A 27,912-nucleotide genomic window follows, 5' to 3' on the forward strand; every position below is an offset into this window, starting at 1 on the left:
GAGATAAAATCAACGTAAGTCACCAAATTGGTGCTTGTGGACTTAGTTTTCGAGAAGCCGTGCTGATAAAGACTATTTTTTTTTTATTTTAGATAATGGGAAACATGTTCATGAACAATAAATTCGAATATTTTAGAAAAATTACTCAGTAAGGATATAGGCCTGCCTGTTACGGTAGCCGAGCGGTCTAAGGCATGCACTGTCTTCGCTCGCTTGGAAGCCGGGATCGTGGGTTGGAATCCCACTCAGGGCATGGATGTTTAGTTACGTTTTTCTGTGTTTGTCTACAGGTAGAGGTCTTGCGACGAGCTGATCACTCGCGCAAGGAGTCCTACCGTATGTGTAAGATCTAGTAAACCGAAGTGAAACGGAGAGTTTCATGGAGGTAGGCCTAGGCCCAAATGAGGGCTGTAGCGCCAAAGGAAAAAAAAAGGATATAGTCCTACAATTGCTAACAGAGGTACTTTTGCCTTTTTTTGAAAACAGGTACAATTGCTACTTGCTTCCATAGGGAGGGAAAGTAATGCTGAGATAAGCTTAGATGAAAGACATGTTTCAGAATAGGTACAAATATATCAGTACAACCCTTAATAATGAATCCAGGGATGTCATCGACTCCAACAGACTTAGATGGTCTCAGGCTCTTAATAGCTTTAATAACATCGGAATCAGAAACAGAAGCCAAAGGTAAGAATTCGGAAGATGACAATAGGTTGGGGAAGACAATAGGGCCAGGATTGTGGTATACTGTTTGAAAATGATTTGAGAATTCATCAGCAATATCAATAGGTTCGATTAAATGCTTACCATCAACCTCAAGCTAGATGGAATTAGAATTTCTTTTCCTAAAGGAAGCCACATATTTCCAGAATTGCTTAGGTTGCGACTTTAAATTTTCGTCCACAGTTTTCAACCATCTAAGTCTGTCAGACTTAATAGTAGGCTTAACTAGCTTAAGATAAAAGGAAAATTTTTGGTAAAGGCATTCGGATTTCTTTTTTTTTTTTTAACGTCTGTAAAAGTAGTTCTTTTTCCTTATATAATACCTTAAGGAACTAGAATACCGGTGCGGGAATTTCATATGAATGTTTATGATGCCACGGGGAATTGCATGTTTCATGGCATCTTGGACAGCAGAATCCATGGAGGTGGTACCATATACACAGGACCAGTCGTAAGTTGAGAGATTATTATAAAGCAGTGCATAATCCCGGGACGAAAATTTACGGTACGAATATTTATAATTTTGAATACAAGTGGCAAGGGACAAACAAATATTGATAATTAGTGGGGGGTGGTAATTGTCAGGCTTTATGAGTCCATTCAATTCCTTTATTTAAGTGTTTGACAACGGTGAGTGGTCCATAACAAGTGAGCGATTAATGTATATGTAACTAAAGGTAGACTAACTAGAACTAGAAAGAGAAAGAGGCTAAAATAAGTACCAGATAATGAAACAATACAGGTAAGAAGATAATGATGTAACTAGTCGTCATGTGGATGTCTACCAAGTTTGTTCAAGTGTATGGTCACAGTATTGTACAATACTGCCCATAGCAGTTGTACTTTGCTTAGGCTTTTGGGTAACGTGCCATTAAACTGGGTCCAATTTCACTGTAACAGGCATATACGTGGTGGCTCAACGACATGTACCTCAATAACCCGGTCCCACTGCCCATCAACTCAAACCCAGGCATGGTGTTTCCACCCAGAACGTTCCGGACACCCCACGACATGGCCAGGTTCGCTGCCAGACTCATGATAGGAATACTGAGCCACAAGGACATCATGGACAGGTGAGTTATGCAAGTGTTTCAGTTTACACCAGTGCCTTTGCATTCTAAAGAATATAGCCCTTCAAAGACCAATATATTTTTTTGTTTCGTATCCTGAACAATTAAACGAAATGATTGTCATTAAAAAGGGTTGTGGCATAGAATTGTCAAAAAATGTCGCCCCAATATTTTCATAATCGTCATGATATTTTTAATCCGTTCCATCCTCAATTTCTTTTAGGATTATGAGTAACACTGTTGTTACTTGAGCAGGTTACCAGCCTGTGGCAAAACACCCTATCTTGGAGTTCCAGGATTGTCTATTATTCAGGGTTTCCTTCCCTTAGGAAGGTTACCTACCGTGGCTAACGAATCCTGTCTACCCAAAGCGTAACCCTCGGAAGGGACCCTTATCAAGTGCTACTCACCGGGCCAGTGGGACCCGGAGATTGCGTAAGGTGGGGTTGCCGCTCCGAGTAGTTGGGACTGTCTCTTATGAGAGTTCCAACTTGTTATCTCTGCTTCAAGATATTAAATTACAATAATTTCATTCAGAGGAATATATCTTATAAATATGTAGACATTAGGATCTTGAAAGGTGAGGTAAAATTTTCCTGTGCTTAGCTAATTAAGCACTATGCCATGAAGGAGTATGGGGGAGTGGATATATAGATCCACACTTTCTTGTCCTCGAAATTAGCTGGAGGTGTGTGGTCAGCTTCCCGCCCCGGTAGTTTTACCCACGAGGAAAGAGCCTCTGGTACCCACTGAATAGGAGGATGGGTGGATCCCAGAGCCGGTCTGGACGTGGAGAAGAGAAAATTCTTGACCTTACAGGGACTCGAATTCCGACCACTCGGTCGTCCAGCCCGTAACCAGTCGCTATATCGACTACACTACCACGGCCCCTTCTTGGAAGGTGAGGAATTTAAATTAGTTAGGCTGCACGATATGTTACAAAAAAGTTAGACGTTTATTTATAACTCATTTTCATGCCCCTTCAGGGTATTATCGCTATATGCTGTGGCAGTGCACAAGTTTTGCATCTATTTCTATGTAACCGGTGTCGAGCCCCAATCTTCTGAGTTTATTTTAACATCTCATGAGAGCTCTAAACCGCTGAACTAAACCCTTCTAATGCGAACTGATCTGTCTAGCGGAGTCTACTGGAGACTGGCCATTCAGTTAATTAAGCACAACACCAGGAAAACGTATAGGGAAGTGGAGGTATAGCTCTAACAATTTTACTTCGGCATTAGATGGTAGTGAGTGGTCAGCTTTACGCCGAGGCCGCCTTGCCCCCGGGGAAAGAGCCACGGACACCCATTTTATAGGAGGCTGGGTGGGCCCCAGAGCAGGACTTGACGGTGTGGAACAGAGAATAATCCCTTGCTCCTGCCAGGAATGGAACACCGGTCCTCCAGCCCACAGCCCGTCGCTGTACTGGCTGAGCTATCCCAGATCCATAGTGTTTAGTGTCCAAACGACCACATACAAGACAAGACGGGAATTCCCCATATATCATATGATGACAACGTCTCGACGATAGTGCCACTACACCCAACTTACAACCCGATTAAATGGGAGATACCGTAAAAAATTTGTAACTAAGTCGAACACTTCTGTGGACGTACATAATGCGTACAACTAGGGAAATTCCAAAGGAATATCATGATAAACATGTTTACAACACCCTAGCATATATCTTGAGTACGCAGCCATAAGGAAGCAAAACCCTGTGTGTTCAATGGGATCTTTTGTATGGCCATTATGAGTGTCATCGAATGTTGAAAACAGAATATAATAACTTTCTAATGGGTATGTACTGATCTGCGGCCCCATAAAATGATGACGCTCCATCAAAGATATCGTCACATATACTACGCGGTAGCGTGGTTGGTTGAGGGGCTATGCTACAAGCCGGAAGGTCGCAGGTTCAAGTAACCCGATGAGGTCATTGGATTTTTTCAATTGCCCTAATCCTTCCAGCAGCACTATGGCCCTGGGGTCGACTCAGCCTCTAACAGAAATGAGTACCAGGAATTAATTAAATCATTTTCCTCGGGAGTAAAGAGCGGCCGGCTCGTAAGGCTGACAACCTTGCCGCCATCTATGAGCCGACTGTCTAGATAATGTGGGACCCTCAACATCTCAAAATCCTATGGGCCTTCACGGCCTGGTACGGGGATAGATTTACTTTTTAGGGGGGGTACGCGTGACTTATAAGAAGGTTTCTGGACTGGATGATTGGATTTATTGACACCTTAATCACACAACTCGAGACTACAGATAATTACAGCGCTATCACTAATCGTACACACTTTACAGTTCACCGTTACACACGCACTAGGTTTTCAGCTTTCATTAGTCGTATCCTGGCAACGGATTTCATCAGTCCCACTGCCACTTAAAATCACACATGAAGTCTTATTTTTACAACCTGATTTTTCTTGCCCACGCAGAGAACACAGCCTGTCTATTGTTGGGAAGTCATATTTACAGCGTCGTTGCATAGCAACGAAAGTTATTTTATTGTTGCTTGCATATTCTTTGACGCGGGAATATGTTTACCGAGTCCTTGCCTAGCAACGAACGTCTATTCTGACTTCGCTATTCCGGCTTTCGGGCGTCATTTCATAGTATGTTATATGGAGTTATCTGGTTCTGTTGGAAAGCAGCATTTTAGATTATTAGTAAGACTCCTGGCAGAGAATGAACTATTGTGTTGTTTTGAGCATGGCAAAAGTACTGCAGAGATGTCGGGCTGTCACAAGTGACAAGGTAATGAATGCAGTGTGGTTTTGAAACATTGAAATTTTGTAATTATTTTCCTTTTACGCAGTAGGTGTTTAAATTACCAAAACTACATACTATAATGCTGAAGTTTTCGAAAAACTTAACAATATTTTTTTCAGCCATTGTCCACATATCCGAAACCATACCGCTATTAAAATAAAAAACCATATTAATATATTCGTGCAACATGCGAGACAGTTCACTCGGTGTAGCGGCTGAGGTCCGGACAGCCGGGGTTTGATTCCTAGCAGTAGCAAGAGATTTCTCTCTATTCCACAGTGTCCTGACCGACTTTTGGCAGACCCAGCATCGAATCTAATGTGTAAAAGGGATCTCTTTCCCCGAGGATAAAGTGTGCGGGGGCGTGAAGCCGGCCATTGCATGAATCTAGTGCAGAAGTCAAGAATTATGGAGATATGCCTTCACTCCCGGGTTCGTCTTCACTGCGTGTAGCTTAATTAAGCACAGGGACAACTTTACATTTTACCGTACTATATTATGTAAATAAATATTATATTACAGTATATAATGATCATTTATGAGATATTACATGCTTTTAAGTGACTGTTCTCTAGTAGCACTCAATATCTGAGCGTAACTTTCAGAGACATCACATGCACTTCAATATGCTTGAGTTATCAAAGAAACTTCCTTAGAAGTTTTATATACCCTTTCTTTCCTTCCTTTCCTTACACGGCGTTATCGTTGGGACTTTATTCTTTCGTTTCCTTCTTTTTTTTCCTTGACATAACTTACTACTTTGCTGTCTTTGCGCTTCCTTAATTTGATTGAAAGTGTTAAAACTAACCAGTTCTCTCCAGGCAACTTCTCTCTCACGTTATGTCAGGCACGGTAGAAAGAACGGCAAGAACGTGGACTTAACATTAGCAGAAGGAAGCGCAGAATTGCTCGTGTAATAGCCAGAGGTGAAAGAAGTAGTGGTTGTGAATACTGTTGATCTTTGTAAGTTTTGAGGTTTTCACGGCGATGACTATGAATAAAGTCGTCTTCTGGGCTTTGGCGCCCTGTATTCTTCGTTTTGGTCGACGTTTCGGAGGAACGTATCGCCTCCATCTTCAGAGCAGGTGAATGGCTTGGATTGCAGAGAGCAGTAGCTGCTACAGAGCTACTGCTCTCTGCATTCCAAGCCATTCACCTGCTCTGAAGATGGAGGCGATACGTTCCTCCGAAACGTCGGTAAAAACGAAGAATACACGGCGCCAAAACCCAGAAGACGACTTTCTTCACTGTTGATCTTGTTAGAAATTGAGCCAACAGTCTAGATTAAGGCTCTCATCTCTATGGTATAACATGCAACAGCATCGTAATATCATGTCGCATGCTAACGGCAGTAAGATGGCAGATAAAACTCTTTTTAACTTTACGAATCTCGTGTTTATTCGTGGCAACACAATACGGTATAATTCGATATCTCATGTGTGTGCATATGTATGTATGCATGCATGCATAGATTATATTCATATTATTGTTCATACACTTTATGATTATATAATTATATACATTTATTTAAGGGGGCATGAGGCAGCATGGTGTCTCTACTTTGATGTAGTGGAGGGGCTTGCGTGGTCAAATGATCCTGACAGCTATGCCGGCGGTAGCATAGCTACTGGTAGAGCCATCCATGCCGGACAGGTCGAAGGTGATGACCCAGACTAAAAGAGATACCCTGGCCCTCCAGGTTGGGGGTTGGGCGAGAGGCTGACGACCTCTCACCGTAAAAAAATAGAAATGTCTCGAAACCTGGAATCAAGCCTCGGAAATCTCAACAGAATGGAAGACGACTTTTGGCAAAGAATATGGACTACTTTCTAGGTACATGGAATGTGAAAACCCTCAATAAACCGGGTGCCATGAAATCGGTACTAGAACAGATAGATACGTACAATATGAAAATCACAGCCATACAGGAAATTAGATGGCTGGGTAAAGGATTCATGGACTTGGACGGTAAACAAGAAAGAGGAATCAGTCATCAATTCTTTCGGGAGAAAAATCCTAAGACGAATTTATGGACCAATAAAAGAGAACGGGAGATGGAGAATAAGATATAATACACGTAAAGAGTTATACAAATTATATAAGGAGCCAGAGATCTCAGTGACGATAAAGCTTAAAACATTGCAATGGGCTGGGCATGTACAGAGAATGGATAAGGAGCGTATCCCAAAGAAAATATTATACAGTACAATAGGTGGTAGGAGACGTGCTGCGAAACCAAGAAGTAGATGGATTGATGAGGTGGAAGAAGATGCAAAGAAGTTAATGGGCGGAAGGAACTGGAAGAGAACAGTGCAGGATAGAGAGGAATGGAGGGGCTTGATAAGGGAGGCCAAGGCCCGACATCGGGCTGTTGCGCCATAGAAGATGACGAAGAAGAAGAAGAAGAAGAAGAGGGGGCAGCGCAGTTGGTTGAGGCATATGCTACGAGCCGGAAGGTCGCGTGAGGTATAGCTTCATTTTTTAACCTTTTGAGCTTGAAAGAGAAAAGGGGCCAACCTCATGCCTCAGCCCCCCCCCAACCGAAAGAACAACCGTTATCTATTGAATTGGAGACTAGGTGGACCCTAAAGCCAGTCTGGACATTATGAACAGAAAAGTCTCTTGCCCCTGCCAGGAACCTAACACAGATTCCTCAGCTTTTAGTCAGCACCATAGTTTCTATGACGAACAAACAATATTTAAAGACGCTGCATCAACTGTAAATGTTATTTAGTCTCAATTGAAATTAGATTATGATAACGTTCAGTAAACTAGAAAAGACTGGGGAGTAAACAGTGTGGCTTACGTATTTCAGGATACTAGCCTAGGTTTCCCCCAACAATGCTTCTCGTCTGATGACTGAAGTTAAGAAACACTGGGCGTGGTTAGTAGTTGAATGGGTGACCGCTTGGGAACACGTACTGTTGGCATTCCTTTAAAGCTAATCACTGTGACAGCGTTCTTGCTGAACTCTTCTTTCTAACCACTTCGCACGGACCACGGACACAGCCTCTATTGTTAAGGAGGATGTTTACTGATCCGTTGACTAGGAATGGATGTCTTTGGCTGCAGCGGGAATGTCGTTGCCTAGTAAGGGTTCCTTATGTCACAGTATTTAATTTAATGTTCCAATATCCTTCTATACATGTACATACACATGTGTATTTCTGCATATATGCATAAAGTCCTGTAGGATCTGGGATAGCTCAATCGGTATAGCGATGGACGGTCGAGTTTCAGTTCTCGGCAGAGGCAAGTGATTTTCCTCAACTCCACAGAATTCAGACCGGCTCTGACGCCCACCTAGCTTCGTAACCAATGGTTACAAGATATTATGCCCCCGGTGGGTAAAGCGGCTTGGGCCTGAAGCTAACCAATCACCTCCATTTAGTGCCGAGCTCAAGAAATGTGGAGCTACATCTTCTCTCCGCCTTAGACATTCATGGCGTGGTGCTTAATTAATTAACCACAGGGACAACTTCGTACATAAAGTTTTTGCAACGGTGAGCGGGATTTCTGAAGTTATGAAATTTCGGGTTACCATAGCGACGAATTATGGATCGTTAACATGCTGCATGACACTACGTGATGTAGCAGGTCACACAAGAGTGGGCAGTCTCTCTTCTTCAGTGTTGTTATTACATGAGTACTCATTATTTTGATATCGACATGCACTTCTTGTTTCTCATGGAACGTGACTCAGTTTATGAATATGTGGAGGTTTCTTTTCAAGACACACACACACACACAGAAGACATCGTACAGAACGTCTCAAGTAGAATGATGTAGTGAGCTCTATTCTGTAACCAGGGGGATAACCCAAGTGGATATTTCATAAGTCTGTTACCACGTATAAGGGGTTTACGTGACGAACAATAACGGGTTCTGCATTTGATGATTGTATTTATCGGCACTTCGATTACAGTTACAGTCAGTGGCCGTCTAAGACTTGCGCCATTCCTTGTTGGACTACGAGTCACTTCCATTGTGAGGAATGACAAACGAAGAATTCCTGCTCATTCTTGAACGAATTAATCATTGGGCTCCCAGAGTCAGAGTCAGAGTCAGGCTTACTTTACGACTGGCGACTTATCGCCAATCAGTTCGTCTTGGCGACAAGTCCCTTGAGACTCACGACCAGCATTTTTTTTTCGCCTGAATACTTGCTTTCATAGTCCTTCAAAGTCAAAGTCATATTGCGGCTGACGGTCAATCAGTCAGGAAGTCTTGGTGTCGAGGCCCATCTGTGGCTTATGACCACATATTTATTTTGTTTGACAGTTATGGTTTTGTTTTTTTTCTGGGGCGTCCTCTCTGAAGAGACGATGAGTCTGTCTGTTGTATATGCTGCTGGCCCTTGCCAGTGCAGTATTTCTCGGGTCCAAGTCCCTTGGGACTCGCGACCGTATTTTACTGTTTCAGATTTGAGACTTCCCTTTTTGTCACCTCCTACGACTCGCAGGGTCACGGTGGAGGTAGTCGACCCGCCTCTACACGGGGGTCATTGTCTTTATGTAACATCCTCTCTCTTATAACTTCCAGTCGGCTCGAATATAGATCACCACCTCGAAGTGTTAACTGTCATTCTGTCCGTTGCTACGGGAATCTTGGTTAAATCTTCGCTTTTATGAGAACACGTTTTAGCGAGCTGTTGCTTAACAATAGACTTTTCTCTATGACTCCACTATTCCGAATTTCAGGCCGTGTTTACCGAACCGTTGCCTATCAATGATCATATTCATCACACTATTAATAACAACGGCAGTATACATTGCAGGATAGCTTGAATCAACATCTCCATGCGTAGCCACATTCGAGTGAATTATATCTGTCTAAGCGATCGTTAATTTCAAGTGTACTGACAAAAAGAGAAGAGATTATGTGTGGTTTATATGTATGCAATTAGTCAACTAGACAATAGAGCGTATTAGGAAATGAACAGGAATATACGAGCACTAGATATTACTTGAAACTCCAATGGAAAATTTAATTACTTACAAAGCTTATATACTACATAATTGTTTCCTGAGCATAAAATTGCTACATTAATGCAATATGTAAAATCGATTGCATATGTAATCTTTGCTGATATTTTCCCCATTATTAATTAATTGCCCATAAGTTTTACTTGAATAGCAGCGATGTTATAGCCTAAATATTAATGAGTAACGTTTCGTTTTATTATAAATAACTCTGCACGTTGTCAATTCCTCTAAATAATTCTATTTCATACCGTAATTTTAATTTCTTCTGATTGGGAATGGCTTTCTCTGAAGTCAGGCAGCTTATAATAAATAGGATTCCTATTAATATTATTCAGTTTGCCGTTGAATTTAACGGCCCGTCCTGTTTTCATTAAGTTATAAAACATAATTGTACTACTTTTCTTTAAAATGTGGCGAAGTTCAAATATATTTGTGAATGACAGTAACAAATATAATAATTATCACGAGGCTAAATACAGACAAATTAAGGAAAGACTGATCCTTCAAAGCATGAATTTCTCCTAATAATATTTAAAAATGTAGTTCCTACCCCACAGAAAACCAACTGCATCTCATTTACAAAGATAAATTCGTTAACGTCACTTATAAATATAATCACTGATTATTGCATTATACAGAACTCTTAAATACATCCTACAAACAAAATTTAGATATTATTAATGTATGTGGTACGTAGAGTAACAGCTGCGCCTCGAAGTTTAAGTTAAAGTAGTGCTTGCCTCCCTTGAACTCAAATCTTTTTCTTCCAGCCTCCTATCTGAAAACCTAGTATTAAGATATGTAGAAATATAATTTTAATTTTGTTTTGTATGGATATGAAAACTGATCTCTTGCATTGAGTCAAGGACATACATTAAGGATGTTACTTACTTACTCGGCCGCGCCATAGCTTAAGAGGTTAGTCGCTGGCTTCCCACCGTGGCGGCCCGGTTTCGATCCCGGATCTGGTGAAGTGGGATTTGTGGTGGACAAAGTGGCGCTGGGGCATGTTTTCTCCGAGTACTTCGGTTTCCCCTGCCACTATTCATTCCACCAATTGCTCCACAATCACCTTCACCTATCATCTGGCGCTGGTACAATAGGCCAGAAGTGGCCGCAGTACAAGGGACTTAGCCCCACCACACTAGCAACAAAAAAAAATACTTACTTACTTACTTACTTACTTACTCATAGAGCTGAGCCCTTCTTGAGGAGCCGTCAATTCTGCAGCTTCTCAAGAATTTCCCAGCCTCTTGTGGAACCCGAAGGTTCATTACCGTGTTCACAAGAGCCCTCCATTGGTCCCTATCCTGACCCAGATCAATCCAATCCATACCATCCCATCCTATTTCTCTAAGATCCATTTTAATATTGTCCACTCACCTACGCCTTGGTCTTCCCAGTGGTCTCTTTCTTTCTGACTTTCCCCACCAATATCCTATATCCAATATCCTTTTCCCCATTCGTGCTACAATCCCGGCCCACCTCACCATCCTTGACTTGATCATTATAATTATACTTGGAGAAGAGTACACGTTATGAAGTTCCTCATTATGCAGTTTTCTCCAACCTCCTGTCACTTCATCTCTCTTCGGTCCAAACATTCTCCTCAACGCCCTGTTCTCAAACACCCTCAATCTAATGTTATATTTTAGCGTCCTGCTGCACTGACTCATGTCCATGATTTATGCTAACCGTCTGACAGTGCATACACCTTTTCACCTTACTCTTCTCTTTTGCACTACATGTTTCAGCACTAATGTGCCATCTTCATGACGAATATATATTTTAGTCATTTTAGTATGAAGACATCAGGGCATGCAATGCAGTAGTTAGACGTGCATAGAGAAAACGCACCTGAAGATGGCACATTAGTGCTGAAACATGTAGTGCAAAAGAGAAGAGTAAGGTGAAAAAGTATATGCACTGTAAGACGGTTAGCATAAATCATGGACCCTCAATCTATGTTCCTCCCTTAACGTCAGAGACGAAGTTCCACACCCATACAGAACACAGGCAAAATTATAGTTTTGTATATTCTAATGTTTATGTTTTTGGACAACAGACGAGAAGACAAAAGGTTCTGGACTGAATGGTAGCAAGCATTTCCCGAATTCAATCTCCTCTTAATTTGCTGCTGAATGAGGTTTTGATTTGGTATCGTCGTTCCAAAATATCTGAACTGTGCCACATTTTCATTGAATCTGTTACCTATCTTTATGGAATGATTTTGCCCTGCATTTTGGTAACGAGACCGCAACATATACTTTAGTTTCTTAATAAAATGACGAGAAAGAATAAATAATAAGAGGTTGGAGAAAGTTACGCAGTAAGGGGCTTCGTAACTTGCAGTTTGCCCCAAATTAACACTTGGGAGTCCTAGGTTTGGATGACAGGTTACTGGTAAAATGAATCTGAAGATTGAGATCAACTGACTCTGGTATTAGTGACGGGCTCTTAAGAACATGGCACTGGAACGTGGGTTATCTATTTCTTCGACAAGCAGACCAACTTTCTATCTCAAAAAAAAAAAAAATGTGTACTATGCAGCATTAGTCAGGCTTACGTAAGACTCAATTTTCAGCACATACAGCTGAAAATATAGAACAGCACTGGAAACGTTCTATTGGAAACAGAAAATCAATTTTACTGTTCCCTGCAACAATTTATATCCTACATTACCCAGGAGAACGTTCTTCACTTCTGAGCACTCTTCTCACTGAAAGCACACCAAATGCGTAGGCCTTACATGGCAATTCATGTTTCCCCTTGATTTTATTATCGACTGCACGACGGCGCACGACGCCTATAGAAAGGAGGGAGAGAAGCGATTGAACAACATCCAATGAGAAAATGCCTCTCTATTGCGCATGTTGCCTGCAATACCTCTTGCTAACCCCCCTTGCCGCATTACCCCTTTCACTTAGTCTACACGCAAAGTAAAAGTTGGATTTGAGGTTTTCACATCGGTGCCTATTAAGAATACTATTTTCTGAGACGTGACTCCGTGTAGTCCGGTAAAATTTACCGAAATTTCGGAGGAACGTACTGTCTCTATCTTCAGGGTCGAAAAATGAGTCAAACAAGCGGTATTTGTAATTGTTTTTGTGTAGTTTCTTTGGCTTATTCTTCGACCATGAAAATGGAGGCAAAACGTTCCTCCGAAAAGTCTGTACATTTCTAGCAGACTACCACAGTATTACATCCTACAATATATTACTATTCATAGTTGTGGCAACGTCAAAATCGTCTGTAACTACATGATCTCTCAACATCCATATATATGTATATATGAATACGGTTTCAGCATAATGCATACGTCAAGAATGAACAAATACGACTCAGAAAGAACTTCAAAATTTATAAATCGAAACATAATCGCACCTACGCTACGCCTATCGTACGAGTACATATGCACAGGTGCAGGCGCACTCACACACAAATGTCCATGCATATGTATAGACCTAATTATTATTTGCATATAATATACTGTACATAGAACTATATTAATGCATATATACGCACATAAATATTCATATGTTTCAAAAGCGAAGAGCTGAAGGAAACATTCAAACAGAGAGATTGTATAATTTAAAATGAACGATATTACACAAAGAATTTCGCAGTTGTAAATTTTTGGTATAAATGACATCTAAAGTAATAGACTAATTACATGTAATGTTAGATATACTACGTCTGGAACACATTGTCCCAAACACTGAAACACATAAGGGAAACAAACCAACTTTCCAGGAATTTCATAAATCCTCATTCGCACTTTCCATCAATCCGGCTGAACACTCTTATTTGTGAGCGTTAATATCAGGGCTACATTTAGAGTTGTGGGTGATCCAGGGCAAAAAAAAAAAAAATGAAGTTCTCTCTTAATAACAAAATATTTAATTTAGGACTTCTTTTCTTGTTTCCTGTACTAACTAAATTTCGTAATTTTAGAGAAGCAAATATTTCAATAAAATTTTATGGATTCTATTTATGTTTTATGGAAAACACGGGGCGACCGCCCCGGTCGCTCCTATTTCGTATTATTTTTTTAGGGGGGGTTCTTGGTGTGGGTGAGACTGAGTCCACGTTGTACGTCGGCCACTGTTTGGCCTATTGTACCAGCCCCGGATGATACATGATGATGAATGTGGAGCAATCGGTGGAATGAGAATTGGCAAGGAAAACAGAAATACCCATAGAAAACCTTCTCCAGTGCCACTTTGTCCACCACAAACCCCACACGACCTGATCTGGGATCGAACCCGTGTAGCTGAGGTGGGAATCCTGCGACTAACCGCTTGAGCTATGGCGCGGCCTCACTCCCATTTAAATCTGGTCCTAGTTAATATTATTATGAATCGACTCAGAATAAGCTGTAACTTACGGTGCACAGGTGGCCATTGTTCATTTCACGTATTGCAAGAGCATTCAAATTCACTCACTCACGGAACAGAGCCCTTCTTGAGAAGCCGCCAATTGTGCAGCTACTCAAGGACTTCCCAGCATTTTGTGAAACCCGAAGGTTCCTTGCCGTGTTCACAAGAGCCCTCCATTTGTCCCTATCCTTAGCCAGACCAATCTAATCCATACTATCCCAAACTATCTCTCTAAGATCCATTTTAATATTGTCCACTCACCTACGTCTTGGTCTTCCTCGTGGTCTCTTTCCTTCTGGCTTTCCCACTAATATCCTATATGTATTCCTCTTTCTCCCCCATTCGTGCTACATGCCCTCCCGATCTTATCCTTCTTGACTTGATGATTCTAATTATACTTGGAGAAGAGTGCAAGTTATGAAGCTCCTCGTTATGCAGTTTTCGTATTGGAATTAAGTTTTGAATTTTCGAAATTTTTCATCTATGGAGTTCAGAACTTAGTTTAACAGTTCTGGGTGGTAACAAGCGCTAAACACTTGAAAATCTTTTGTATAGACTGATGTACTGTCGATAAAGAATTGAGGCTAATCCTCTCGTGCTTTACTAGCATTCATCAAACACTGATGTGGCAATACTCTTCACTTCAGTCGCCGGGAAGTCCACAGAGCTCAGAGCTTGCCGCTTGCTGAGAGCGAAATCGTTAATGGGTCATCCATTTTATTACTGGGGCAATCGAAATCATTGTAGAACGAAAAGGGAAGACCAGAACTAAATTTCGGTTCACTATGAAAACCTCTGTCAGCATTACGGATCTTTTTGAGCACAGGGACTGCATAGTGTATAATTATGCGTTTACCTGTGATAATAAAGAGCAATTAATTACAAATTAAGAGTACAATTGAAACAAATTTAGGTCTACAGGCCTCTATAATGGAATTCATATTAACCTAAGCCTCCCATGTCGGATTCAGAACAAAATTTGTGGAAATGTTTGTAGCATACCATGTACTGCCTTATACAAAACAAGAATTACCATGGAACAACGCAGCTGGAATTCGGAATTACCCGAGAACATATAGTTAAAGCCTCCTATCGAATTTTAAGAAAGCATATCGAAAGGTTTTCTAGTTGATACTGGACGATAGGCAATCAGACGGACAGGCATGATCTCCAAAATCAAATGATATTGTATTAGTAAATGAGCCGGGATATCGCGGTCGGGATAGCGACTGGCTACTGGCTAAACGGCAGAGGTTTCGAGGTTCGAGTCCGCGTTGGGGCAATGTTTTTCTCCACTCCACTCCGCCCAGACCGGTTGTGGTATCCACCCAGCTTCATGGATTCTTTCCCTGGGACTAAAGCGGCCGGGACGTGAAGCTGACCAGTCACCTCCATTCCCACACACGTTTTCATTTCGTAATGCTTAATTAATTACTTAAGTATAGGGAAAATATCACCTTTTAATGATTTGTCAAGAACGCGAAAAAGGGAATAAAAATGAGAAAAATGAAGCGAAACGCTTTTACATCTACGGTCGATGATTCATTGGGAGGAAACTGAGTAAGCAGTCAAGGAGAGCCAGAAATGGGTGGTTATGCAGCCAAGGCCGATGCAAGCCTAACTACTACCAGAGAAGACAACAATTCAATTAAATTCAATTAAAAACGGATTAATTTTCTCAAAACTTCGTCATAATTAATAAGAGATTTCCAAATTTCAAAATACGAAAACAGTCACTGCACCGATTTTTAAAATGACCTTTTTCATTCATGTATAACAGGTTCAGAGGGGGGCACGCGGTAGCGCAGTTGGTTGAGGCACTATGATACAAACCGGGAAGGTCGCGGGATCGAATCCCGCTGAGGTGGATTTTTTTCAATTTACCCAATCCTTCCAGCCGCACTATGGCCCTGGGGTCGACTCAGCCTCTAACAGAAATGAGTATCAGGAATATTCTTGGAATATTCTTGGAATATTTTTGTGGGTAAAGGGTGGCCGGCGCGTAAGGCTGACAACCTTACCGCCATCTATGAGCCAATTGTTTAGAAAATTTTGGAACCTCAACATCTCACAACCCTATGGGCCTCCACGGCCTGTTACAGGGATACCTTTACTTTTACTTCATATCATGTAGAGATTACAGCCAATTAATGATCACTGTATGAATAAATGGTGGGCAAAATTTAATTTTAATTTAAAGAAAGGAAAGAAGGAAAAGAAACTTTGTAAATTCGTGTCACCTCTAAAAACATGCCGGCTTAGGGGGCCGCTTGGTTCCCCGGCTTTGTCGCCGCGGCCCTGTCTGCACCCCGAGATTTGGGCGGGAAGCTTACAACTCTTTATCGCAGGAACACCAGCATGTTCCGAAACGTCGCACAGGGTGGGCTCTTATGAACACAGCAACGAAATTACGGAATTTATAATAGATGTGTGATATCTGACACGACTGGCTGGCACTTAGTTTCTAAAGGACACATCTGCAAGTTGCTAGTTAATTCGTTTTATCCATTCAGTGATAGGAATTGACGGGAGAGAGTCTGGGGTGTAACATATAATGGCAATGCACAAAGAAAATACCAATAAAAGATGTACAAAGTTGCATAAAGAACACTAACGTATAAATACGGGTAATTTTTAAGGTACACACTTCCTTTCATTCACGTAAAGAGAAGTCTGATGACAGCGTTCGCTACAAGCCAGAACGCGTAACCTGTATCTGATTTATTAAGATATGTTTTTATGGAAACTTATATAAAAATCTCCTATCGAATATGGGCGCCCAAAAGCCATTTCAGACTACTTTTACTAAGTTAGAAACTTTTAATTTTTATTATTAATATTTGCTATAGTTACTTTGTTTCTTCAGATTCTTTTACTTTTAGGAAATTCGACTTGAACATTCATATCGTATTATTTCGAAAATTCTTTTCTAAAAATAAAAAGAGGGGGAGATGCCTAGTCCCCCTCCACTCCAGTCCCAGCTAGTAAAACACAACGGTAAGTTACAATTCATAAACATGTTCTTTAACATTATACACTAGCCCTGTTTTACCCTCACACATTAATCCACCCTGATATCAAAGTTAAGACAAGAAATATAAAAGCATGGATGAACGGTGAAACTTCGCTACCAACTTCCATTAAGTATAACCAGTTAATTCACATATCATGAGGGTGACACAGAGACAGTATTCATCACCCTATAAGGCTGTATCTTCATCATCATCATCATCATCATCTTCTTCTTCTTCTTCTTCTTCTTCTTGTACTAAAAATTATGTCTATGATGAACCTTAGCGTCTTTACAATGTTTCTCCATTTGTTCCGATCCTGTGACGTTTGTCTCCAAATCTTCTTCAACTGAATCTAGCGACCTGGTAGCAGGTCTGCCTATTCGTCGAGTTACTTCCATTAAATTCCTGAGTGCCCCACTTCTATACAAAGACAGTACATTCCAGGTTCCCACATGTAAGCCACTTATTTTGTCACGTCGTCTTAGGTATTTCCGTTCGGCTGCAATCGTTAAAAGCTTCTCAACAATTACGGATTTTTGTTGGGTGGAGTTTTCAACCCTACACTCAACTTCCAACATGGAGGACAAGGGTAACCCCCTTTTGTCGGGGTCATCATTTTTGACGTGTTCGACATGGGAGATGGTACCATTAGCCATGCTACCGCCAGCATAGCTCTCAGGAGCATCTGATCACGCAAGCCCGACCACTAAGCCAGCGAGGGATATCTGAGGGGTTGTATTTTCTCTTAGAAACCACAATGGAGGGAAAGATTTATGACAAACTGACATTCAGACGTTTAAAATGACTGAGATGGTCCAGAATTTTTCATTGATGATCAATAATAATAATAATAATAATAATAATAATAATAAATTATTCTTATATTCAAGTAGATCCAATTATAGGGCAAGAAACAAGTTGACACACCACCGCACATAGAATGCATCAAAAATCAAAACAAATGTTCCAATCAATCATTGGAACAAGTCAAAATAACATAACATAAAACATAGACAACACAGTCACTAAACATAATAAAATGTGACTACAACAAGACTTAAATACTAGAAGAAAACATATTAATCTTTTATCTTATAAAATTCATCCAGTTTATAAAAACAATGCATATGAATGGATATTCTCAATAAACAACACAATATCAAACAATGTATGTTACATCACTCACACATCAAAAGAAAAATTATAAAAACATATAACATGCATGAACAATAAATGGAATTAATAATTTCTCTCAGAAGTGTACTAAAAATTATTATGGTAATAAATACATTCATAAATAAATAAATAAATTCATAAAACAACAAGAGATTGTATGCTAAAATAAATAAAATTCATAGTAGGTTTGTATGCAGATCTAAAATAGACGATTATTTATACATTTTTAGTTGGTTAATAGGACTTGTTAAGGTTAATTTTAGATACTATTTATAAGACCCAAGATCACCCCTTGTGTTCCATTCATAATATTAATTTAAAGAATAAAATGAATCAGCAAGAAGAAACTATTTTAGAGCCTGTTTGAATTTAGTAATATCATTTAATAGATTCCTGATGCCTTGTGGTAGATTATTGAATATCCTAATTCCTGAATAATGTACACCGTTCTGCACTTTAGCTAATTTATTACTTGGAAAATGTAAGTCAAGACCTTGTCTGGTGTTAATACTGTGTATAGCAGAATTAAATTTAAATATATCTAAATTCTTAACAACAAAAATTGATACAGAAAATATATATTGAGAATATAAGGGCAGAATATTTAACTGCCTGAACAATGGATGACAAGATTCAATGATTGACTGATTTGTGGCTAATTGAAATGCACTGATTATTTTTGATTTCTTAAAAGCATTAAACATGCTGAATACAAATTTAAAGTATCTCATTTAACCTACATCCATCATATTACCTCCACACTACTGCAGTGCTTCAGAATTACAAGTGGCAATTCTTCTACTGCAGATGTAGTGATTGTACCTTATGAATGAAGAGCTGATTCCAAGAATATTCCAAGAAGTCTGTCATTATTATGTAAATGTTTTCAGTGATTTTTAAGTTAATATTAAATAATAAGCAGATGGAATTTGGATTATTATTTTTATGTAACATAATCTACAAGTTCGAACAATTTTTAAATTCACTAATAAAGGCTGTGTTTATTTTGATTTTTTTCATTCTGGTCCGTCACACTAATAATATCATGAAAAGTTAAACAGTTTCTTCTAGTGTAACTGGTGAAGATTTTTCTTATTTCAATTATCTATGCCCTTATATGTTTCGGCCTTCAGAGACCATCATCAGAAGGACACCTTTACATCAATACAGTTAGAAGACACTATTACAATACATGTTCTAAAAGTTAAAATGTATACATACAATATTAATAACATTAATTAATAAGAGGGACGACACGAACCTGCTTGGTTTATGAATTCCAGTAGAGTCTTAACAAACCAATCATAAATATTTTAACATATTGGAACAGCTACTGTACTTGTAAAGACTTAAGATTTTAAACCCAATTGTATATTAGTAATATTGCATGTATACATGTTAACTTTTAGAACATGTATTGTAATAGTGTCTTTTAACCGTATTGATGTAAAGGTGTCCCTCTGATGATGGTCTCTGAAGACCGAAACATGTAAGGGCATAGATAACGGAAATAAGAAAAATCTTCTCCAGTCACACTAGATGGAACTGCTTAACTTTTCATGCTATATTTCTGTTGTTATCAGACATGCAATACCGGTAGAACGAGCCACATCAAGGGAGAAGGGGCAACCACTATGTATGTCGCAATACTATCGGCTCCTCACGTCATACCGACAGCCAGGGAAGCCTCAAGACTGTATATACTCCAAAATCAAAGATGGAGAAGGAGAAACATATCAGGGCACAGAAAATATTATTGTGGCTTGCAGGAACCATGTAAGTTTAGGAAATGATTAAAAGCTTACACTTTGCCAAGTGTTATACAGAGAGCTCATAAGAACATATGTAATGTAATGCATCAAGAATATATGAGAAGTATTCTTTGTGGGATGATCATTATGTATATGAAATTTGATTGCCTAGAAGGTTGCTTTCCTCGAAAAGTTTCTCTATCATTGTAATTTCGATCAATCCCCTTTCTTAGGTTCCACTCTTTTCTTTTGTACTTTGTACATAAATTATACTGCAATGACACTGTGAACAGTCTACAGCCTTTCAGACTTTGAATATATCAATATTTTCAATATGCCAGGTCAATATTAACTCTTCAATAGAGCTTCTTAAGAATATTAATGTGAAAAAGTAGTATATGTAGTGATATATTTGCTGTCAGCCCAACTGAATTCTAGTATTAAAAAGGCTAGATTCAGATGACATTTGGATACGGATCACATGTAGGGGTACATCTGTAATCTAGAGAGATGAGATCAGTAGGTAAAGTATGGCTTCTTGACTGAATGACCTGATACAAATCAGAGCAAAGCAAATGAAAATAAAACTGAAAATCATGGAGCAGTGATTACATTTCTGAATCATATTGGGTAGGTCTCCAGTCTGAGTCTTGGTCATAAAACTCTCTATTCTGACGGTTTCACGGTTTTCATGATTTTTCTCAAGGAAATGGGTCACATCTGTTTCCTTCCATTTAATTCCCAGATCATCATGCATAGCCAGCAAGTCATTTATAACTGGACACTTCATAACATAAATAGCTAGCACAGTGTTGTTAAAAAAAGAAATATGGTTGAAATAAAGTATGTAGATGGTTTGTCTTTCCACAGCTTTATGCCATGGCACTGAAATCTGGTGGGAAAAACAGACTAACAGAAGAAGAAATAGCTTCCCAATTTCTACATATCCTTCAGGATGCCTCTCGTCAGCCTTTACCTCCACTAGTTGGTATTCTAACATCTGAAAGGAGAGACACTTGGGCAGTTATAAGAGAACAGCTCAGGGAAGGTGAGACAGTTTCGATATCATTCATTCACATACTGCAAATGATACATGCACATAAGGAAAACTATGACACTGAGTAAATGCCTTCTTGTAAAAATTATTATTAGAAAAATACTTACTCTATTTTGAGGCAACAAAATTGTCTATGCAGTGGCAATATTTTCTTTTTCCTCTTTCAGTTCATTTGTTGATAATACCAAAACTATTTGTTGATTTGGAGTACTTCTAAGACTTTCACTTCGCCTAGCATCCATTTTTCTTTTCACATTTTGTCATGAAATTCTGAAAAGGCTACTGACCATGAAAGGAAAAAAAGGTAACATCGAAAGAACTATAAGTATCCAGCTTGTGGCTTTATATAACCATACATAAAACTCACATTCACTTAGTTAGTTAGTTATTGGAAAGGGTGGGTTTCCCCATGCACTTAGACCAGTATTGGTCCATTGTGCTTCCCTCTATGATATTCTACCAGTCTCTATACCCTACCAATATTGGTGCGTACCATCGGTCCCGACCGAGCCAGCAAGTTCGGCCTCTACTGGCTTGGCGGTATCTATAATGCTTCCCCCATCTATCAGAGGCGTTAGAGACTACTGTTGGGCGGGAAACGTCCTGGAATTTGGCTCAGTGACCTCCTTTGGAGATATGAGGTTCTTTTACATGCTGTAAAGCTACGACATGGAACCCACGGCTTTAAGCCCCTCCCAGAGGACTTGTTCCCTGAATTTTTCCGCCCTTAAAAATTCCACGACCTCCACCGGGTTTGAACCCGCGTACCACGAGTCATGAGGTGGGAACGTTACCTCTAGACTACGGAGGCCGCTCACATTCACTTACTGCTTAAGGTAACAATTTAACATCACTTCCACAGTTTGTAGAATGTTTACATTTACTAGACTGCACAATAGTAATGAGTCCACAGACTGTTCTTGCTGTTACATGCTTACAGGAATGGTATATTCACCCCTCACAATCATCTTTCCAGTGTTTCCTGGTCTTTTTTGTATTCTTTATCTTGAAATAACTCCATCTGCAATCCCAGATTTTAAGGTTCAGCCTTTTCATGCCACTCTTTGCTTCCTATATGCAGTAACCTCTTCAACCATGCATGAACTTCAAGTTTCTTATGTGTATGTGTATCTATATAGGGATGTTCTTATATTTGTTGACCAGTTCACAGCTCTGTGTTTCACGGCGACAGGTGCACCACCGGCTGCAAGGCGCATAAGAATTTTACTGATAAATCAGTATGCCTGATGGCCAATAACACTTGGAATTAAGGGAAGTTATTAACTTCATGGACTGCTTGATTGCATTATGTTTCATGGCGAGCAGTGCAGTCCATGCATGGCAATTTGTTAATGATTTGTCAGCAGTGGGCGGCAGTTATCAGTTCATTTAGCCATTTGTTATCCATTACAATTAGTGAGCAGTGTGTTCCATCATGGTGCAATATGCTTCAGAGCAACATGTACATGTATTTCTGTATGACACCTACATGAAATATGGATCTGCTAAAATGTGTCAGCAAAAATTTCGACGTAAATTTCATGATGAAAGAGTTCCCAGCAGAAAAACAGTTCACAAAATGGTGAATAAACTTGGATCAACAGGGCTCCTAATAGACAAAAAACAAAAACACAAGCTCTGAGAGCTTACTAAGGAAAAGTTAGATGACATATAAACCAGACTTGAACATACACCTAAAAAACCACTGAAACGTTTAGATAAAGAAACTGGAAAGTCAAATTCTAGTGCAAGAAGCGTAATACAACTGCTGAAGCTTAGATCCTATAATACAACAGTAATTCATGCTTCGCAGCTGCACAATCCAGCTAGCAGGGTTCATTTTTGCAGTTGGCTTCTACCTTCTGTTGTTGAAGGCGAGATCGATCCAGAGTTGATAGGGACAGTATTTCCAACAGCTGCTGTGATCTCTGAATTGTAACTGCTCCATTCTGAACATGCTAACAGGCATATTGATTCATCAGCAAAATTTGTATACACCCCACAGCTAGTGGTGCACCAGTCACCATGAAGTGCAGAACCATGAACCAGTCAACAAAGGTAAGGAACTCTCTGTATATGTAGATATTATTATTACTGTTGTCTAAAAATATGTATGCAGCAAAGGTTCTTAAAATCCCATTTCTGCCACTTCTGTCCTTTTCAGCCTCTATCACTTTTTACCCTTGTATAACTACCACACTTTGCCATTAATTTGATCAATCTTGTATACAGAGTGTTCCACGACTTTAGGGCATAACTGCAGGAAGTGATTTCCTAGGTCTTTGTGATCAAAAAAGTACACATAAACATGTGTCCGATTTCGGACGGTTACGGAGTTATGACCATTTTAAACTCAGAATAGAAAGTAACGATTACTGACAATAAATGGAACAAAATAATAAACCAGCATAATACATTAATACATGATACATTTAAAGTATGAGTGTAAAGTTAACTTCGTGAAATTACCTTTAATTTGAATTGATTGGTGCTTAAAGCTGATTTTCGGAAATGCCACTGCCGGCTGCAACACAGGCTGCCGCTCGGTTGTGAACCATGCCGGACATACCAACCCACCCACCTTAGGTAGCTCTCATGTGTCGAGATAACGAGAATGCTCTGTCTGTAGCCGGCTAAAAATAGCGACCTGCCAGATGACAGACACGGTTCACATGAGGGCGTGTACAGGAATGAAAAAACGGCCATAACTTCGTAACCGCCCAAAATCTGACACATGTTTATATGAACTTTTTTGATCACAAAGACCTAGGAAATCACCTCCTGCAGTTATGCCCTAAAGTCGTGAAACACCCTGTATATTTTCAAACATGTACTCCTGATCATTAGTCACTTATGCATGTTTCATTAAGTCACATGCATAAGTGACTATAGAAGGGGTTTGGATTAGTATTTGGATTTATTGAAATCTTACAGAATGTAACTACAAGTAACTATAGCATTATTGGTAATTCACACTCTGCAAATCACTACAGCACACACATAAGTCTTCTCAGTCTGTTGTTTGTTCACCAGTTGTCTGGTAACAATTTTCAAAAACATCCTCTCCTTCCGTGCTCATGTTCTTACTGGCTGGTGACTGTCTCACAATTAATTGAAGTCTAGACTTGTCCTGCCTATGAAACCTCAGCAAGGACAGCACAGAAAAGACCTCTCCCAACAGATCTTCTATTATTTCAACATGCAGATGTTGCATGGACTGCACAAAGAATGCTGCTTCCCAGTTAGTACATTGGTGTGTTAGGAATCTGTTGGCCAGCAATGGGGGTTGTTTACAGAGTCATTACTTAGCAAATGAGTCTACATGCTACAATATATTAATATTTGTATGAAATAAATCTTGAATGTTTTCCATTTCTCTAATATGTCCTCATTGCTTAACACTGATCTTGACATATGAGACCATGTTTTATCCTGTTATAGGTAGAAATGAAGTATGTTAAAATTAAATAAATGTTTAGTAACACCTAATTCATACTGTTCTCTCCATATATTTGCATAATACCCTCATATTTCCCTTTGCATGTGTTCTATATATTCAGATAAGAAGAACAGGAAGAACCTAGAGATCATTGAGAATGCGCTGCTGCTAGTATGTTTTGATGATCCCTTACCAGCAAGCTTCAATTGCAGTACTTTGCGAAGGGATGTGCCGGAAATAGTTAGAGGCCATGTTGTGGACTCAAGAGATGAAACAAATATGGTTCATCAGATGATTCATGGTGGAGGAAGTGCAGCTAATTCGGCCAACCGCTGGTTTGATATGACAATTCAGGTGAGAGCACCACATACCATCAAAGTCATCACCACAGTGGAATGTTACTGCACTGATCTTCAGTCCTCAGTTCAGTACATTTGCTGAGACCTGAGGCTATCACTTTGGTGATTATGAAGATTGCAGGGACTGTGAGGCTGTATAGTCTGGTTGATATTTACAAATGTCTTGAAGAAAAACACTACTTCTACCTTCAGGGGTCCTTGAAGACGGAGGCAGCAGGTACTTCTGAGATATTTGAAAATATCAACCAGACTATAGGGAGTCATATCCCAGAAAAAATTGATCTTCAATTGCTAATATTAATCTACTCTGGAGCTGTAATGGACATAGATTTTTCAGCCCAGTGAAACCTTACATGTTTTTAATATCATACAGAGGAACAATTTCAACTCTGTGACCAGTATCTTTAACATTACAGCAAGAAAGGAAAAAATGCCAAAGTCCTTATGTTTAATTAAGCACCAGGCCATGTACACATATAGATCAGAGTATGTACAGCTCCATGCCTTCTCAATCCCAACACTAGATGGAGGTGAGTGGTAACTACTGATTCCAGTCACTCTAGCCCCATGGGGAAGAGCGCCCAGTAAACATTCAATTGGAGCCTGGGAACCTGGGAAGGTACATGAGCCAATCTAGAAGTGGACAATCATCCCTGCTTCTTCTGGAAATCAAATACCTGACCATTCAAATCATAGCCTGATCACTATACTAGATGAGATATCCCAGCTCTCATAGTATATATTCATTGGCCTGATCTTACCCCACTTCAGTAAAGATGATTTACAGTTTTCATAGCACTGCTGAAGCATCATCACATTTGTTCAGATGTATTTAATATAACATTTCCAAATTCCAAAATTCTCTCTTAAATTTCTTCTTGAGTTTTTGTTGTTAATTAAACATCTTCTACGTATACATGTAGGTGTAACATATAATTAAATTATTGATATTTCATATACTGTATGTAACCAGTCTTTGTAGATTGTAATTTCCAGTGATGGAGTTTGGGGACTCTGCTATGAACATTCACCATCAGAAGGTGTGGCTGTTGTACAATTGATGGAGGATGTGCTAAAGAAATGTGACAGCATGCCAATCTCTACCGATACCATTTCAAGCAACATCCAGGGTCAAGTCTCGCAAAGACTGGAGTGGGCGATTAATCAAGAAACTCAGCGCTGTATACAAGATGCGATTCAAAATTTAGATGTGTAAGTGTGCAGTATTTCTCTGATAATATGGATATCTTGTTTACTCCATAAAGCATTGAATTATATGCAGATTGATAAAGTCCTGGAGAACACACACAGGTTTCATTTCCCACCTTCAGATATAAGCGTAAATTTGTGCTAAATTGAATTTATTAAATATTTAAATATTTAAATTTATTAAATATTATATTTAATATAAAAGAGCAAATATTTGAAAAAAATATTACTTTTGTTTCACGAGGGAAAAATATACCAGCTTCAGACTGCAAATAGAATGAAAACAAGAAATTACTTAAGTAAAAAGGACATAGAAAATTGACTTTTCTCTGCATTTACTATAACAACATGCAGCAAGATACTGTATAAGCAAATGAGAGAATGAGATAATAAGCAAATAAGCCTTAAGCATGGGGCCACACGAGCGTACGAAGTACGTCTGTTGCAACGAACATACTGTGACGTGTTACAGTACTTTATGACGGACGTTGCTGACGACACCACACAGTTGCAGTATGCGGTGCGTAGTTTTTGTCTGCAATGGAGCCAGAAGAAAGCGTAGCATTTGCCTCTCTTGTTTATTTCTACAACGGACATCACGATGTTTGTTATAATGGACGCATTTTATGCACTTGTGTGGCCCCAGCCTTAAAGTGACATAAATAGTTGGAAAAAGCCGGACATCTAGTGAGTATGCCACTAATTCAGCAATAAACTATGAACCTTACATAACGCATTAAGTAAGTAATTTCTGTTACAGAATGGTTGAGGATCTGGATTTCTATGTTTATCGCTTTCCTGGATATGGGAAGGAATTCATCAAATCTATAAAATGCAGTCCAGATGCCTATATACAACTGTCACTGCAGTTGGCATATTTTAGGTAATAACACATTAGCAAGTAAAAAGTTTCAACTTAAAATGCTTTAATTAAAAGCATAGTACTGCATTATGGCAGGAAATCTGTCTGCTTATCTTGAAGAGAGAGCAAAGGTTTAGAACCTCTAGTTTGAAAGACAGTGAAAATAAGAAATTAAAGGTCCCTTACCCTCATTTAAAGAGATCAGTGACATTCTATACATAGAATAGAGTAAAATAAAATTTTCCAGTATAAGGACAGTCACCTGAAATTGTGAGTAGAGTCTACCAAATTATTGTATGCATGACATGTACCTTAGAAAATGAACAGTATTCAACATAACTGTGATGTAACGACATCTCTTCTTTCTTTATATGCAGATTGTATCATAAGCTAGTAGCAACTTATGAAAGTGCATCAACACGACGATTTCTTCTGGGTCGTGTGGACTGCATTAGATCAGCTCATAATGAAGCTTTGCAATGGGTGACGGCCATGTGTCAGAATGAATCTGGCCCTAAGGAGAGTGACACTGAGGACATTCAGTCTGGGAAACGTGTAACCTTCAGTCTCTTTGATGTGAGTTAAGATTTACAATTTCTTCTCACAGAGGTAAATGCATATAGACAATCAGACAGGGTAGCACTTCTCCTAGTAAAGATATCTGAAGATAAATTTATGCTGGCACTGTGATGGTACATTCCAACATATAAAATGTGTAACTGCACCTACTCTGCCAGTAAGATCAAGAAGTAACTCAAGATTTTGCAAAATAGCGTTCCATTTGTTCTTTAGGTGGTTGGTTATCACTATACTGACAGGCATTTTGTTATTTTCATTTATCATACATTTATGGCAAGAGTTTGGATTAACTCAGAACCATCCGAGTATTAAACCTGTATGGTAACCACTGTTCCTTAGAGGATATATGTCAAGCATTCAATTTTGATCCCAGACACTGCCACTAATTTAAAAAGAAAAGCAATAAGATGTCAGTATAATGACAGTACTTATCTGAAGATAGGAACAGAGACAACTTCAGAAATGTAATGCATATCAAATACATCTGAGGTATTGAACAATATTCATCTTACTTGTAGAATAACCATGATT

The 27,912-nt window shown here is 39.3% G+C and overlaps 1 protein-coding gene across 1 annotated transcript in view; it reads left to right on the forward strand.

The window, feature by feature from the left end:
- Window positions 1-27,912, forward strand: part of LOC111869327 (vesicular acetylcholine transporter) — a 218,308-nt gene that overhangs the window by 186,183 nt on the left and 4,213 nt on the right. Inside the window, exons 4-10 of the mRNA XM_023860776.2 lie at window positions 1,624-1,796; window positions 19,709-19,901; window positions 20,747-20,924; window positions 24,494-24,726; window positions 25,714-25,943; window positions 26,701-26,823; window positions 27,180-27,378. Of these exons, the coding sequence (XP_023716544.1) occupies window positions 1,624-1,796; window positions 19,709-19,901; window positions 20,747-20,924; window positions 24,494-24,726; window positions 25,714-25,943; window positions 26,701-26,823; window positions 27,180-27,378 (1,329 nt within the window). The remainder of the gene's footprint in view (window positions 1-1,623; window positions 1,797-19,708; window positions 19,902-20,746; window positions 20,925-24,493; window positions 24,727-25,713; window positions 25,944-26,700; window positions 26,824-27,179; window positions 27,379-27,912) is intronic.

The sequence above is a fragment of the Cryptotermes secundus genome, unplaced genomic scaffold (assembly GCF_002891405.2).
Source record: "Cryptotermes secundus unplaced genomic scaffold, Csec_1.0 scaffold325, whole genome shotgun sequence".
Taxonomy (NCBI): domain Eukaryota; kingdom Metazoa; phylum Arthropoda; class Insecta; order Blattodea; family Kalotermitidae; genus Cryptotermes; species Cryptotermes secundus.